Here is a 15560-nt window from a genome sequence, read left to right as displayed (position 1 = left end):
CATACACGAAAATAAAACACTGAGAGAGGTTCTAGCTCCCCCCTTCTTTACCAAAGAAAAGCATTTTTATTTGTGTCTGTGTTGCTGTTGGAAATTTAATCTAATTTCCTGCCTGGTAAAACATTGTGAACCAAACAGAAAGTAGGAGAAATCTCTGTGAAGGAGCTCCAGATAGCAGTGATAACCAGACAAGGATTCTAGCCCTTTCTCACGTTATACAAAACTAAGAAAGAAATTTTTGGCTGGACATGCACTCGAAATATTTCAAAAAGTTAAGTAAACAATTACTTTGGAAAATGAAAAGTTTCTACTGCATTATAGTTACATAGTTAGTACCACATTACAGGAACATATAGTACAATTCAACCCCATTATGGAGAGAGTAGCAAATAGCCAATGGTTTCTTTGATGAGCAGGAAAATATTGCACACTTACCTGAAACTGTATAATATTTATTATGACTTTGGAAGTTATTTGCTAAGGCAACTGGGTTTTTTTTCTCCCGGCCCTGTGTTCATAAAACTTAGTTTAGAGAAATATAAAACTCATTATATTTCTGATCTGCTTGATTGATAAAGATGAGCCTCAATGAAACCTATTCCTTTTAGTAAATCATACCTTGGATCCAAATGTATTTTTTTTCTTTTAGTTCTGTTTTTGAAAGGTTTTATATGACCCACAAACTGGCAGCAAGATTCTAAAATAGTATCAAGCACAGTTTTATTGACAATTGCATTGTTCTGCCTAATTTTAGATCTTTATATATATTAAAGGCAGATACAGGGGATTGTGTGCACATTAAATTGCATAACTCACAATGCTTGGAAGATGTCACCCTGTTTTTAGTTACACTCATATACAAATATCAGGAGTTCCCATAGATTTATACATGATCTCTGGCTTGTACACATAGCAGATAATCTCATACATCGATTGGATCATGCAGAATTCCACACAGAACAGATTCATGGTTTCTTATAACAAAAAGAAATTTACTAACTCTAGTAACTAATAATACATTTTAATGGGGTTGTCAGGGCAAACTTCTTTAGCAGGCTTTGATTATGGTAACACCATAAAACCTTCAGCAAAGGATGGTAGGTTAGCTCTTTTTTAACACATTATTGCATTTTCCCAAGTGTATAATAATAGTTGGGGTATTTGGTAGAATTGAGTATGATTTATTTATCTTGTACCCATGGTGCTACCCATAACAGCACATATCGACTCTGTATTTTCAGAATAATGGCTGCTGTACATTAAGCTGCACCATTCCTACCAGGACCAAATTGTATTTTTGACCATATAAGCCTAAGTTTTGCAGTTTAGGCTCTAAAACTGGACTTTTTCTTTAGTAAGAACCATCATAAATCAACTCAACTTTATTAAGTATCATAGTATGTTAAAGGAGCAGTTAATATAGAAAAAGTTTGGGAATCCATTCAAGTAGTGTTTAAAGCGGAACTAAACCCACCAATTCAAGACATACTGTGAGTGATAACTTTCACAGCTACTTGTGCTCTCAACTGCACTTTCAAGCCATCAAACGCCTGCTGTTATAACTAATTACATGTGCAGCACCATGGCCATTGCAGATCAGACAGAGGATAAGATGGCAGCTACATTGACTGTAAAGAATAGGAGGGTGTAGTTCTGCTTTAAAGAATTTCTGTTACTGGGTGGATAGTGGGATAAACTGCTGCAGGTATAAAGTGTGCACACTTAGAAGTGCCTGCGCATATCTGTAGCAGCCTCCCAAACCTCCCTGACAGAGTTGCATCTCAGATCATTCCTTAATTTCCTGATAGTGCCAAAGCATTCTCATACCTTCCTACCTCCTGCATATTCCTATTGGTCATCAAAGCTGCCCATCATAGTAATGGGCCTCTAAGTGCCTGCACTTCATACCTGCAGCAGATAATCTTTCCTCCAATGGCAGAGTCTCTTTATGGTACCTACATGACTCAATAATGTAAATCCAGTCCTGATTGTTGGCTCATGATATGAGATGTGTTAAAGAGTGGAAGTTCTGTATAGATAAGGGGAAGGGGGTAATTTTGTGTCTCGCTGCTAGAGGTTGGGATAATAAATAATATGTTTTTAAAATCATTGTCAGTGTGAACTGTCTGTAAACCTGAAATCTGTGTCTTAAGTGCCATTTTAATCTGCATAAAACTACTGAATTTACAAAAAAGCCTGTATTTTGTTTTTTTCTTCCTAGAGTGTGAAATATTCACAATGATTTTTATACAGGGGCATAACAGAGCCCCCAGTATCAGACTATGACACACTAGTGCAAAACAAAACAAAACAAAAAAAAGCTAGAAGGAGGAACAATATATCAAGAACTGCCTTCTTCACGTAGTCCTATGACAATCTCTTCCAATATCAGCACTGTTTTTTTTTTTTTTTTTTTTGTCTTTTGTTTTTATAGAAAATTGTCTATTGTAACTTTTTACAGACCTTCATGATAAAGCATAAAAACAGTGTATTTTATATATATATTTATATATTCATATATTTTATATTTCTTTTTTATGTTCAGTCATTTGACTTCAAAATGTCCTCCTGTCTTCACTGAGTTGATTGTTTTTCACAGGATTTGTGTCCATTTGGGGTATTGTGAATGCTAGCACAACTGATGGAGCATTCAAGGCCGGCATCCTGTCCAGGGCAGGAGGAAGTTTAGATGGCTAGTTCTGATACTCCCAAGAGTTGTGTTTTCTAACTCCTGCAATCTTCCAATTGCTAATTGTGTCAAAATGGTTTTGTCAGAACTCTTTTGTCCAGAAACGTTACCCAGTGGAATGGATTTGGAGGGGAAATGGTTTGTCTTCTCCTTAGTTTTTATTTTTGTTGTTTAAAAATCTCCCCATTTTTGGAATATATTTTTATTTTGGAGTCTTAAAAAATGTCTTCATTATTTGCACTGTTGTTTTGAAAACAATAACACTGTGATATACTTCCAAGACATTGCTGTCCTAAGGTCCCAAGATCCACAGAATAAATGAACATATGGGCCTCTTGTTTGCAGCAAAAGGGCTCCAGGGTCAGACTTGTTTGCTGGGTGTATGGTTAGCTACTCTGTTGAAAAAGTCATTAGAAGACTTTGTGGTGGATAAGAGTTCAGCACAGTGGAGCTGAACAGGGTCAGTAGCTGTGGCAGAGTGATGGCAGGAGGCACAGTGTAAGAAGCTCTTCTTCCCAACATGATGATGCTCACACAGGTACAATATGGAGGCCTAAGTTCTCGCTCTGCAGTTTCATGTGGTTTCCATGGTAACTAGTGGCGGTCATAGGCAGTGGCAGCAGTGGGAGGTGCGGAGCCCCTGGATGTGGCACTATAATAATAAGGGGAACCTGAAAGTTAACACAGGAGAAGAATGTACTGGTTGGAAGGACAACGAGTGAACAAAAACACAATAAAGAATGTGAAAAAACAAAGAAATCTTATACAGGACACTATGCTTTCTGTAAAAAACAAAAATACAATTGAAAACTAGTAATTTAGTTCTAGAGGATGAAAGTGATCAGTGTCAGTGACCGTCTTATTTTTTTGCCTTTCTCACTGACTCAGCCTACTAAAGCTATGAGTCAGCCTTATTTGTTGCTAATTAGGAATCTACTAAGACAATCACAGGGGCAACACTGTGAGTTACAAGAGAACATCATCAGGGTTGTTTGCAGAGCTAGAGCCTTCAAAATTGAATTGTAGTGGTAAGTATAGCTTTGCATGCTGGGTTCTAATTTTAGGGGCTTGCTTCTAACAAAGGAAAACCTCCATTAGGTTGGAGTTTAAAACAAACTAGTGCTCAAGGATTAATGAGAGTCCCTGGTATCTTTGATAAAGTTGTTTTATTCTTAGGTGACCAGTCAGAATTATAGTCCAATGGCCCTATTACCTATAGGCGAAGTAGTTACTCACTTAGTAATGCTGGGTTGCTGAACCTCCATGCTTCATTGTATGTTGTATACTGTGGGTGACTGTAGGGATTTCCTGAAAATTCACTTCCTAGAAAGTCAATATACAAAAATGATACATTGTTAATTTGTGTTCTCTGTATTATGTTTTAATAAGTCAATCTGTGAGCCACACATAATAAAGGTAGACATTTTAAAAACTGAACCAATAATGTTTTTTCAAGCTCGTTATGGACCCTTGGGCTCAGCTGTTTTCTACCTGGTATTAGAATTTATATTCTGATAACTGTCCAGTATCAGTACTGAAGATGTAAAATTTCTCCACAGTGGCTATACCAGTTCTTACTTTCAAGTGCTTGATCCTTCCTAAAAAACCAAGGGATTCAATGCTGAAGTATTGTTTTCTAGTATGGTCAATGCACTGCAGTAATGGTCTTAAATCATTTTTAGGATGTCCATATACATAGGATGATGGTCTTTGCAGATTTAGGAAGATTTTGGTCATGACAGACAGTAATTAAATGTTTGTGAATAACGTGCCCTCTGAAGATATTCCTGACTTTCCAGCCATGGTGGTAGATCGCTATTGCTCTTTTGGTGCAAGCCCAGGACCATTTTTGTTTGTTTTGAATAGAGTGGAAGAGGTTATAACCCCCGTTAGGTTTTATAGCTATCTGTGGCCTGTAAAAAAGATTTTTCCTCACTTCCTCTTTTGAGGAGAATCTTGTACCACATAAGTAAGGAACTGATACGGGTTCTAGCATGCCCTACTTAACTTTAAAAAAAAAAAAAAAGTAGAAACCTAAACCCTAAATAACTTTTAAAAATATACTCATATCTGTGTTGTTGTTGGAGAGTTTCTTTCACTTATTTTCTTGGGAAACGTTTGTGCTTGGGACAGTCAGTATGGAGAAATATCTCTAACAGAGTCCCACACAACATGTAAACCTGACTTGGGTTCAAATCCTTACCTACTTTATTCAAAACTTAAAAACGTTTTGGGCATAGATACATTAAAAGCAACTACATCGGTCTGGAAAACTTGTTATAAAACTATTCTTACTGCTTCTCAAGAAAATGTAAATAGTTTGTTGTTCATAGTTTGGAAACAGGTGCACTTTAAGTACCTGCAATACAATACATGTCTACAAAATAAAACTAAGTACAGTAAAGAGTATTAGGCTTGGTTCACACATATGCATGAAACTTTGCCTATAAGGCAGCCCACTCATTTTAATGGGCTGCCTTACCCATGAGAAATGTATAAAAAGAACTCCCATACCTGTTAACAAAAAATGGCCTCATGCAGTTTAGCATGTGCAAAAAATATGCATGGGTGCAAATGCATGGGGGTGCCATTAGGAATTATTAGCACCTCTGTGCAGCTTCTAGGGAGCAGAATGTTTCTGTGCTGGGAACGTACATGATTATGCACACATTCCATGCCCGCATTAGAGTGAACCTAGACTTATACTTTATAATTTGTAGTAGAAACAGAAATTAACAAAAAAATAAATAACAAAAAATTCTTGTCTAATGGCAGAAAATGTAAATACCACAAAGCATGCAATGGGCTCTTAAAAATTTAATCTTTATAATGCAGTGTATTTATATACTGTTTAACATGAAATATATTGTCAATTACCTTGGCTGCTCCATTATATTTCTGATCTATAGCAGTTGTTTTGCAGTTGTTTATCTAGTAGGGTTATTCTAATATGACTGCAGGCACTGTTGTAATAATAAAACTAAAAGTATAAGACCTAAAGAGCTTTAACGTGTAATACTTATGAAATTCTCTGTGCTTTGGTGAAACTTGAGAGAGTTTAATTTGTATTAGCATATGTTGCATATCTGATTTTAGCTTAATTTAACTATTTAGCCAGCGACTCCCAGCCCTTAAGGTGTTTAGGATATCAGGAGGCGGGGCAAGGTTTACTATCATGTAACCGCCGTGATTGGCTGTCACCGTGGTCACATGAATGTAAAGCTCCCTATTGCAAGCAGCAATCGGAAGCTTTCCATTAGCTGTCGGTAATTGTGCCAAGAGCAAGTTCTTGACACAGATGTTTTTGCACTAATGCACGCAAATATGCAGCTGCTCGGCACCAAGGCCCACAAGAGGTAATGTATGGGTCATTTGGACCTCCAGAGTTACTAGTAATAAACTATGTGAAAATTGTTTCTTTAAAGAGAAGTATGGCTAAATATTTTTTTGGTCATGCTCTTCTTCTGGGTCAAATAAGTGCTTACTTTTGCACTCCTATGACCCAGAGTCAGCTGACAGTGGATTAAAACCTGCTGTTGGTTGAAGTCACAGAGCCATTCCAGACTTTGGAAGGATCTTGACCATATTGTCAAGATCCACCCAACTGTCTGATTGGCTGCTGAAACTAGTTGCGCCTGCCCCCTTCACCAGTCCCCTGCCCCAGTGATTGTTTGAGGGGCAGAACAGAGCAGAGACTAACAGACACTGCTCTGTGCTCTGAGAAGACAGAGAGCTGAGTGATCACCGGTCATTTGATTGCTCAGTTCTCTGTCTTAGAGCCAGTGGGGAACAGCTGCTGCGTCACACCACTGCTGCAGCATTGAGCCTTTTTCTGGCACTTTTTGTTTACATGTAACAATCAGTTTTGTTTGCTAGGAAATTACTTATAACCCCCAAACATTATATATTTTTTAAAGGCAGAGGCCCTAGAGAATAAATTGGTGGGTTTTGCAATTTTTTATCCCACATGTTATTCGTGAAGCATTTTTTCAAACGCAATTTTTGGGAAAAAAATACCCTTTTTTGAATTTTAATGTAGAAATACACAATTCATACCCCATTTTTTTGTAAAATATAAAATATGATTTTAAGCCGAGTAAATAGATACTAAACATGTTTGGCTTTAAAATTGTACACACCCATGCAATGGTGACAAGCTATGTAAATTTCACTATCAATAGTTAACACTTTTAAAGCCTTTACAGGTTACCACTTTAGATTTACAGAGGAGGTCTAGTGCTAGAATTACTGCCCATGATCTGCTGTTCACAGTTATAACTCATATATGTGGGACTATCGCTGTTTGCGTGCGTGCTAGCATGGGGGGGATGGGGGGGCACAATTTTTTTAATTATAAAAAATGTTTTATTTATTTATTTACACTGTTGCTGTAAAAACATTCTTTTTATCACTTTTCTGCTGTCACAAGAAATGTAAACGTCCTTTTTGACAGCAATAGACACATGACAGGTACTCTTTATAGAGATATCTGGGGTCTATAAGAGGGATCTGGGGTCCTCTGCCCTTGAAAGCATTCATAACTCCAAGATCTGTGTTTTTGAATACTTAAAAATCTGCACTATTGTCATGTCATCACTTCTGGGTTACCATAGCGAAGACACGATCAAAGCCAATTCTGGCTTAGTTTGGGAGTCCAACTAGCTGGCAGATGTGAAGGCTGGTAGATCAGGTTTCTCCAGGTGGGACAGGAGAGCCCGAGCAAGCTGCGGAAGGTGGCAGGAAGGGGGAGAGACATCCACTCCCGCTGCTTTTAACAGCAATAGAGTGGCTAGTTAGCCACTCCGAATGCTATTACAAGAGAGCTGACCGTTAGCTCTAAAAATGGCTCTAAAAATGACCCTGGAAGCTGCAGGCCTTACCCTGGTACAACCACTTGAAGTCCAATGACATACCAGGTATGTAATTTGGCAGAAAGTGGTTAAATATCTCATTACATTTCCCACAAGATTCTAATTTTTTGCATTCATATATAATTTGGAATTGTTCTTAAACCTTATTTTATGTAATCCATGCTATTTATGAGGTTCATGTGTGAATTGAGTCCTCAAAGTAAAATAATTGCATTAATCATCACTTTGTAACAGTTAATGTAATAAAGTAAATCACAAAAAATAGGGCTGAACATTGTATTGAATATTTTAACATTACACCAGCCAGTAAATTTATATTTTTAAAACTAGCCTGTAGGATTAAGAATTAGATAACAAGAGAATACATAACGATGATAAAATATATTTCCTTGCTGTTAAGCAATATGATGCAATGATGAGTTTGCCATTGGTACTATATCAGACACAGGAAAATGTGCACAGCACTACATGTGTTTATAGGTGTGTGCAGAGGTGGGGGAGCTGACAGCGGACACTGGAAGTGTTTATTGATGAGAAGTGAAAGCATGCATACAGGAGGATAATGAGCTTTTGAGCTCAACTGTGACCAAGAGGAACTGAGCTATCTCTTTCCCTGATCACTAATGAAACAAGTGTAATTTCCTCATCAGCATTGAATTTTATTTCCATACTCCCCTATCTGCTCACCCGGCCGCAAGGCCTTTTCGGCAGTTCACTGCACCAATTGGGATTTCCTTTCCTCTAAGTTCTACAATAATGTCTCCTGAGAATACCCTTGTATATTAGGGAGTAGAGTGTAAGGGCTGAAAAATATGGACCTGTTCTACATCTTTATGCAATGTCATTTAATGGAGCATTCAGTCATAGTTGTGTTATATATCTGGGAATAAATAAACAGGGGTATTATTCCCTTGCCTGAGTTGTGCCTAGCAAAATAACATTCCTTCAATGGAATAATACACTGTATCTTTCAAAGACTACAACTATTTTATATCAAAGTATGCTATAATATACATTATTAAATGTTATAATCGGATTGCCAAAAAAACTGTGATTTCTCTTTCAGCAGTACCATGTAGCAGTCTGAACCTTTTCCAAAATTAACTTTTTACATTATTCTATAGTTTTTTGTGTAGCTAGGCCTGCATTTATATTTTGAACAGTGAGAACATTATGGGTCAAATGATAATATTTTATAATGAGCTAATATCGAAAAATTGCTGCACATAATTCTTTCGTCTTCAGGAAGTATTAAATGAAAGAAGATGGTGGATCCTCTACTCTGGAACAAGAAATCACAAGTTCTGCCAAGAATATAAAGTGGAAATATGCCTTGCCCATTGTGGGAATTTTAAAAGCTTTCATCTAACTGCTTCTCCACTTAGCTTCAAATACTAATCTTTATTTTACTTCACTGGCAGGTATGGGGGAGCATGTGACTCATTTCTTTACATGTAACTAAGCTAGTGCTTGGTGGTAGGCCACTTAGACACCCAGTGAGGCCCACATGGAAGCAAGAAGAGCATCCTCAGCACTGAGTAAGCTCCAAATTATGATTAGGTCTTACAGAGGTCTTCCTATCTGTGTTTACAACAGCTGAATGGAGTGGTGGGAGAGTAAAATGAAGTTCGAGTATGTGAAAGGCATCAGTTAAGTGAACCTGTTGCTTTGCCCTGTCTAGGTAAACGACAGCATTAAATATTAAGAGTGACTGAGAAAACAAAAGTTCTGTAGATGTACAGTACAAGCTATTCTAAAGAGGATCCGTAAATGCGTGGGACAGGTTGCCTTTGATAGAAATTATCTACTCGTATGTTTCCTTATATAAAAAAAACACATGAAAACTAGAGAAAACTATGAGATTTCAGATGAATTGTTAAAGAATTAAAGCAAAGATCTGACTGGATGCTACTAATACAATTGCTGCCTTTTGCATGATATCCAAAGTGCTTAGAGGAGCCTCATATATGGTGAATAGGCAAACTATCTAGTTTAAAGACAAAATTCATCAAGAGAACCCATGAACTATACAGTTAGGCATCACTGAATAACATGTTATAACTTTAGTATGGAAAGACTTGCGTATTTCCTTCATATAGTAGCACAAGGCATTATAATTAGGATATTAAAAGACATAAAATACAACAGAGAGATATGCACAATGTGCTAGACTCACCACTCCCAGTCCTGCAGTGAAACAGACAAGGCTTAGAGCTGGACAGACATGAGCAGCACTCCACAGGCTGGACCGAATGGTGGACCGAAACGTTGGTGCCTGTTAATGCAGTAATAATGAGATGCCTCTTTCCTGCCAGTAACCTGTGGAGTGCTGCATACTATGTGTTAGTGTTCAGACTCTAAACTTATCTAGTGACATGTGGATAGACTGGAGAGTGTATACTAAGTTAAAAAACTGTATCTGACTTAGTAAAATTCTCTTTAGCATCTTCTGTGTTAAACATTTCATGACAACTAAAAGGATCTTGATGCTTGCCTCTGACTCTATATCTGAAAACTGTTAGATACTGTGTATATATATACTGTGATATATATATATATATATATATATATATATATATATACATATAGTATCTCACAAAAGTGAGTACACCCCTCACATTTTTGTAAATATTTTATTATATCTTTTCATGTGACAACACTGAAGAAATGACACTTTGCTACAATGTAAAGTAGAGAGTGTACAGCTTGTATAAAAGCGTAAATTTGCTGTCCCCTAAAAAATAACTTTTTTGGTTTAATCTAAATCCTTCTTCACACTGTCCTCAAATCTATCATAGTAAAAATGCATATGAATGTATATCCACCTATTTCCTTGCATAGTATTATAGAGTGTTTCCTACATTTGTTAATGGTATGATGTAGCTACTGTGTACTGGACTGACAAAAATAATACTAATGTATACTTATACTTATACTAATGTCACTTCTTTGGACAGTGAAATTTAAATTTTTCTAAACTAAAACAATGACTCACCAGGGACCATTCCAGCAAGTGTCGAGGTTGGGTAACTGCCTTGTCCTGTAGGAGGAACATGAGGAGGGTAACCAGGAAGTGTTGTACTCGTCATGTCTCGACCTAAGAGTAAAGAGATACATTTTTACCATTGGTATGAAAAAAGTTTTAAAAAAATGATAGACATATTTATTTCCTGTAAATGAAGTTTTGTTTCTTAAAAACATAAAAAAGGTAAAGGAAAACTGAACAGTCCTGATTTCAAGAGGGCTAAGCCCCACCAACTGCTATTCCTTTAAACAGTAAGGGTGCCCTTAATGGCCAACTAGCCTATCTTGTTGGAGAATGAAGATGACTGTTGTAGTGCTTAGCCCCAAAGTTATATCAGGCTCCTTGTAACAAAGTGACACTAGTTTTGTAGTGGAGCACAGAAGAAGGTTTACTGTGGACCCCACTCTTAGGCAAGATTTTTTTTTAAATATTTAGGATATTTTAAACATGGTTGTAAATTATATTCCCTCGTATAAAGATGACTAATAAATGTAGAAATTGCAATTTTACATGTACAGTATACTACAATAATTCAACAGGGAGGATAGTGTAAAAGTAATGATGTTATAGTCATATGATAAAGATTGCTTGAAGGCTGCAACAATGCATGCTTGAAAATGCATACTTGTTTAAATACATTAGAGTTTTCCTTTAACACTGATACATCCAAGAGTAACCTGTTCATCACTTTATTGTCGTGTATTAGTATGGGAAGATCACCTTTTCCACATACTGAATGCTCTTCCAGGCTTGCTTTTACTTATTCACACACACATCACATCTGCTCCATCAGCCTATTATTAGTAGATAAATGATCAAACCCCAAGGCTCCGTGCTTACATTGTATGACCTCAAAATATGCATATCACATCCAAAGTCTTAATCTGAGCAAGACTAGAACTCGTAGCAACACCAACTATAGGTAGTACAAGATCAAATACTCTAAAGTACTTTATTTGCATTATTTCTTGTTGTACTCCAGTACCAAGCAGGTAGATCCTGTGTTTTGAAGTATGATAACACATTAGACTTTATCCAAGAATGTGAAATAAAGTCTTACTAAAGGATTTTTTTAACAGTAGTTCAGCATGTTATATATAGCACTGCATCAAGATCTATATACCATTGCACAATAATTCTGACTAATAATTCTGACAGTGTTCTATTGGTCCTTATGTAAACAAGGAGTTTAGTAATGATAGCTGATGAGTTAATATACTTATTATGTAACTGGGCCTGACGAGCATTTTACCAGCAATCATAAAAACTTGCTATTTGAGTATGCAGTTGATTTATGCACTTTATCCAAGAATGTGAAATAAAGTCTTACTAAAAGATTTTTTTTTTTAACAGTTGTTCAGCATGTTATATATAGCACTGCATCAAGATCCATATACCATTGCACAATAATTACAAACTATAAAATGTTTTTTTTTTTCTTCATAACTGTATTTTAATGAGACAGACTTTATTTTTTAGTAGGAACTCATATTGTCTTATAAATATTGAAAGGCTGAATTTAAACACTAATAGTCAAATCAAATGTATGAATCCCCATTTGCCAATATTTCTGCTGAATCATACATGAAAAATGCATTGAAGCGATATATATGTATAACTGTAAATTCACAAGGCCTCTTTTGCATACAATCCTAAAGGAAAGTATACTTCTATTAACTGCTATTGACAGCACAGAAAAAGACGCTGCTTTTCAATTTGTACATTAGCATACAATCTTGATTATAATTACTGTACTATCACCCCTACATATGCAACCTTACTTAGCCTGGCCATTCATTGTACAATGTTATTATACAATTTCATTTATATTTACCTTCAACTATGTAGTGCAAGGGCCTGCTTGATTGCATGCAAATTGAAAGTGTTTAGGTTTGACCTCATATTGTATGGTTTTGGTAAATCTAAAGGAAAATTGTACAGGAATATTGAATAATGTAGGGTCAGCCTTAGCCTTCCTTGACTTCTTCATTTTTGCCATTCACACCATCCTTTTAAACCATCTATGCTGCAATAGTATAAGTGACTAATAAACTGCAACATGAAGCAAAGTCCAGCTGCTTACAGGTGAGTTGGCAAAGCTGTAATCCGAATCTATAGCCTGTGAGGTGGCCTGTCACTGCCGCAGAGATCAGGATGAATGAAAAATTCAGATGACTGCACTCCCAGGAAAAGTACAAAACGACTTTATTCAACAAAAAATTAAAGCATTACAGGACAGGCATATGGGGAGGGGAAAGGAAGGGAATAGGTTGAGACGATTCACATGATAGACGTGCTTTGTCAAAACCACCCTTTTGACAAAGCACGTCTATCGTGTGAAACGCGTCAACCTATTCTCTTTCTCTCTTGCCTGAATGCCTATCCTGTAATGCTTTTAATTTTTTGCTGAATAAAATAATTTTGTACTGTTCGTGGGAGTGCAGCCATCCAAATTTTTCGTTCATCATAAACTGCAACATAGTTATCGAGCCCAGCAAAGTTTGTAGATAAAAACAGAATTAAGCAATTCTGAATACTTTTTTAGATTTAATTTGGCAAAATTGTCTTTTGAATACTAAGTAGCAAGTTCTGTGAAGGAAATATATTACCTCCATTTCAAATATTAAAGTAGAGCCCTACTCCTAAGGATGGTGGGAAGGAAGAGTTTGATCCCCAGACAGGTCTTTACTACTTCCTGTGATATCAGGGTAAAATGATATCAGCCGCCACTAGTTCTGTTGTAAGCTAAACCTCCCATTTCCCCATTTGGATTACATTATAGCATTTGGACACTAGCATTATAGTGTCACAGAAACCTAAGCAGTTTCTTCATGTTGACAGAGCACTCCAGAAATGGACTCTCATAGTAAGACTGTGACTAGGGAAAATGTTTCCACTGCTTGCAGATTATGGTAAACCCTACCTCTATCCTATTTAAACTTTAAACATAAGAGGGAGCATTGACATATTTATTTTATAAATTTGGGCTTTAGAACTTAGATTCAGGGCAGTTTCTTTACAGATATTTGCAATATCGGCCAATATAAAAAAAAAAAAAATGTTTAAACAGCCTGGGGAAGTTAACCTTTGCCACTCACGCCAACCAACCTCTATGGGGAAACTTTACTGTCTTTAAGACAAAGCATATTTTAAGACATGACAGTGTTCTATTGGTCCTTATGTAAACAAGGAGTTGAGTAATGATAGCTGATGAGTTATTATACTTATTATGTAAATGGGCCTGACAAACTATTTACCAGCAATCATAAAAAACTTGCTATTTGAGTATGCAGTTGATTTATGCATGAGGGTAAGTTTGGTACCTGCTATGAGTGGCTGGCTGCCGAACTGCCCGTAGGGTGGGCCATGATGGGTGAAGGAGCTGTACGTAGGTGTGGACGCATCAACCGAGAGGGCCATCTGGAAAGGCTGAAGATCAGCCAGCCCTGAGCTGGCCAGTGAAGAGGGAGTGAAGGGAGTAAGGGAAGCTTCATGAGGCTCTTGCTTTACATAGAGGTGAGAGGAGAAACTCTCTGTGAGGAAGAAGGGAATGGATGGACAGAAAACAGACAGACACAGGGTGGTACACAGAAAGAGAAAAAAAATATATGCATAAATGTAAATGGAATGATATAAAACAAAATAAAAAAAAAACTAAAAAAGGTTTAAAATAAGTAAAATGGTTTTCTAATCCTTTGGGCAACTTGCCATTTCTCTTTTTTTCTACAGTCTGTGACTGATACCGGAGTCATGCATTCTGAGGTCCATATCATGCTGGCAGGAAATAATAAAGCTGGAGGCTGTTTCTCTAATGGTGCATCTTCCCTCACTGGCTGAAACACTGCAGAGCCTCTCTTTCTGGCAAGGCAGTTGCAACATCAGTACACATTTCTTTGGTTGAGCCAGCAAAGGAGCATTGCCATAGGAGAAGGTCTGTGGTCTCTTAGCAAACCTGGTCCTGGTGAATTTTCACCACCTTCAGAATCGCTAACAGCCTTAACTCCAGTTAAAACCAGTTCTTTAAAAGTACAATTACAGCACCTTACAATTCACAATTAAACCCTTACAGCTAAAACAAGAAGGATTAATAGGATGATATAGTTATACTTTGATGAAAGAGAGCCTAGGGAATATTATACATCCAAGTAAATCCATAAAAAAAACTTAACTTCATAAAACCTATAGTTACATTTGATTTTTTTGTGGATTTTAATTGAATAGTACCCATATATTTTATCAAAAATATTAATAATTAGGGGTTTGTATGGGGAATTAAAGTGCAGTTAGAGTCAAGAAGTTTAAGTGCCAGTAAGTAATTCAGGACTCAAGAAAGATTTTTGCTATGAAAAAATGTGCATATGACCTCTGACCTTGTACCACTCTTCCTGGGTGTCCGGAATATCCTATTAACCAGTGATGGATGTATACCCATCAAAGGGCCTGACTAACTTATTCAAACCAAACCCGATCTTGTGTGACCTTTCTAATAGGGGCTTAGCCTGTGACCCTTCAAATAGTTTATCTTAAAAGGAAACTTATAGTTACATAGATTTATGGGCAAATTGTCTACAGAAATCACTTGACTATTAAATGAAGAATATCAAAGCTTTACACCCTCATTCCCTACTGTAAAAAACATGTTCTGACAGAACAATGAGCTGACCTATTAAGGTTAAGAGGAAAGTGAAGTAACCCGTAGCAACAGATTATTAATTTTTTATTGTTCCGGTGAATGTAAATTGATGAAAGATAATTGGATAATATGATGGTTTACTGCATCATGACTACAGTATTTAATAATCTGGGGCAAACAGCACTGACATGCAGTAAGTCATAGCTTCCAATTAGCTTTAATTAGTCTGAAATCTTTTTGAAGCTTGGTGCTGATATCTGATTGGCTGCTGTACATTTCTGCACATATCTGGTCACCCAATTGTGTCACAGTGCTATGAGACAGATTTATATACCCAGAACA

The 15560-nt window shown here is 36.7% G+C and overlaps 1 protein-coding gene across 17 annotated transcripts in view; it reads right to left on the bottom strand.

The window, feature by feature from the left end:
- Positions 1 to 1955: 1955 nt before the first annotated feature.
- PAX2 (paired box 2) overlaps positions 1956 to 15560 on the bottom strand; it is an 80436-nt gene continuing 66831 nt past the window's right edge. For 3 of the 17 annotated variants that reach the window (XM_082268183.1, XM_082268194.1, XM_082268192.1), the window contains exons 9-13: positions 13909 to 14118; positions 10556 to 10657; positions 9737 to 9835; positions 3926 to 4012; positions 1956 to 3341 (exon numbers count right to left, since the gene is read on the bottom strand). In XM_082268183.1, the coding sequence (XP_082124309.1) occupies positions 3220 to 3341; positions 3926 to 4012; positions 9737 to 9835; positions 10556 to 10657; positions 13909 to 14118 (620 nt within the window). In that variant the 3' untranslated portion in view covers positions 1956 to 3219. Of the gene's footprint in view, positions 3361 to 3925; positions 4013 to 9736; positions 9836 to 10555; positions 10658 to 13908; positions 14119 to 15560 lie in introns of all 17 variants that reach the window. The other 14 variants (XM_082268195.1, XM_082268199.1, XM_082268184.1 and 11 more) reach the window with 11 other exon arrangements.

This window comes from Pelophylax lessonae, assembly GCF_965119305.1.
Source record: "Pelophylax lessonae genome assembly, chromosome: 9".
Taxonomy (NCBI): Eukaryota; Metazoa; Chordata; class Amphibia; order Anura; family Ranidae; genus Pelophylax; species Pelophylax lessonae.
Note: the sequence above shows the minus strand (reverse complement) of the source record. Positions and strands in the feature narration are given on the sequence as shown.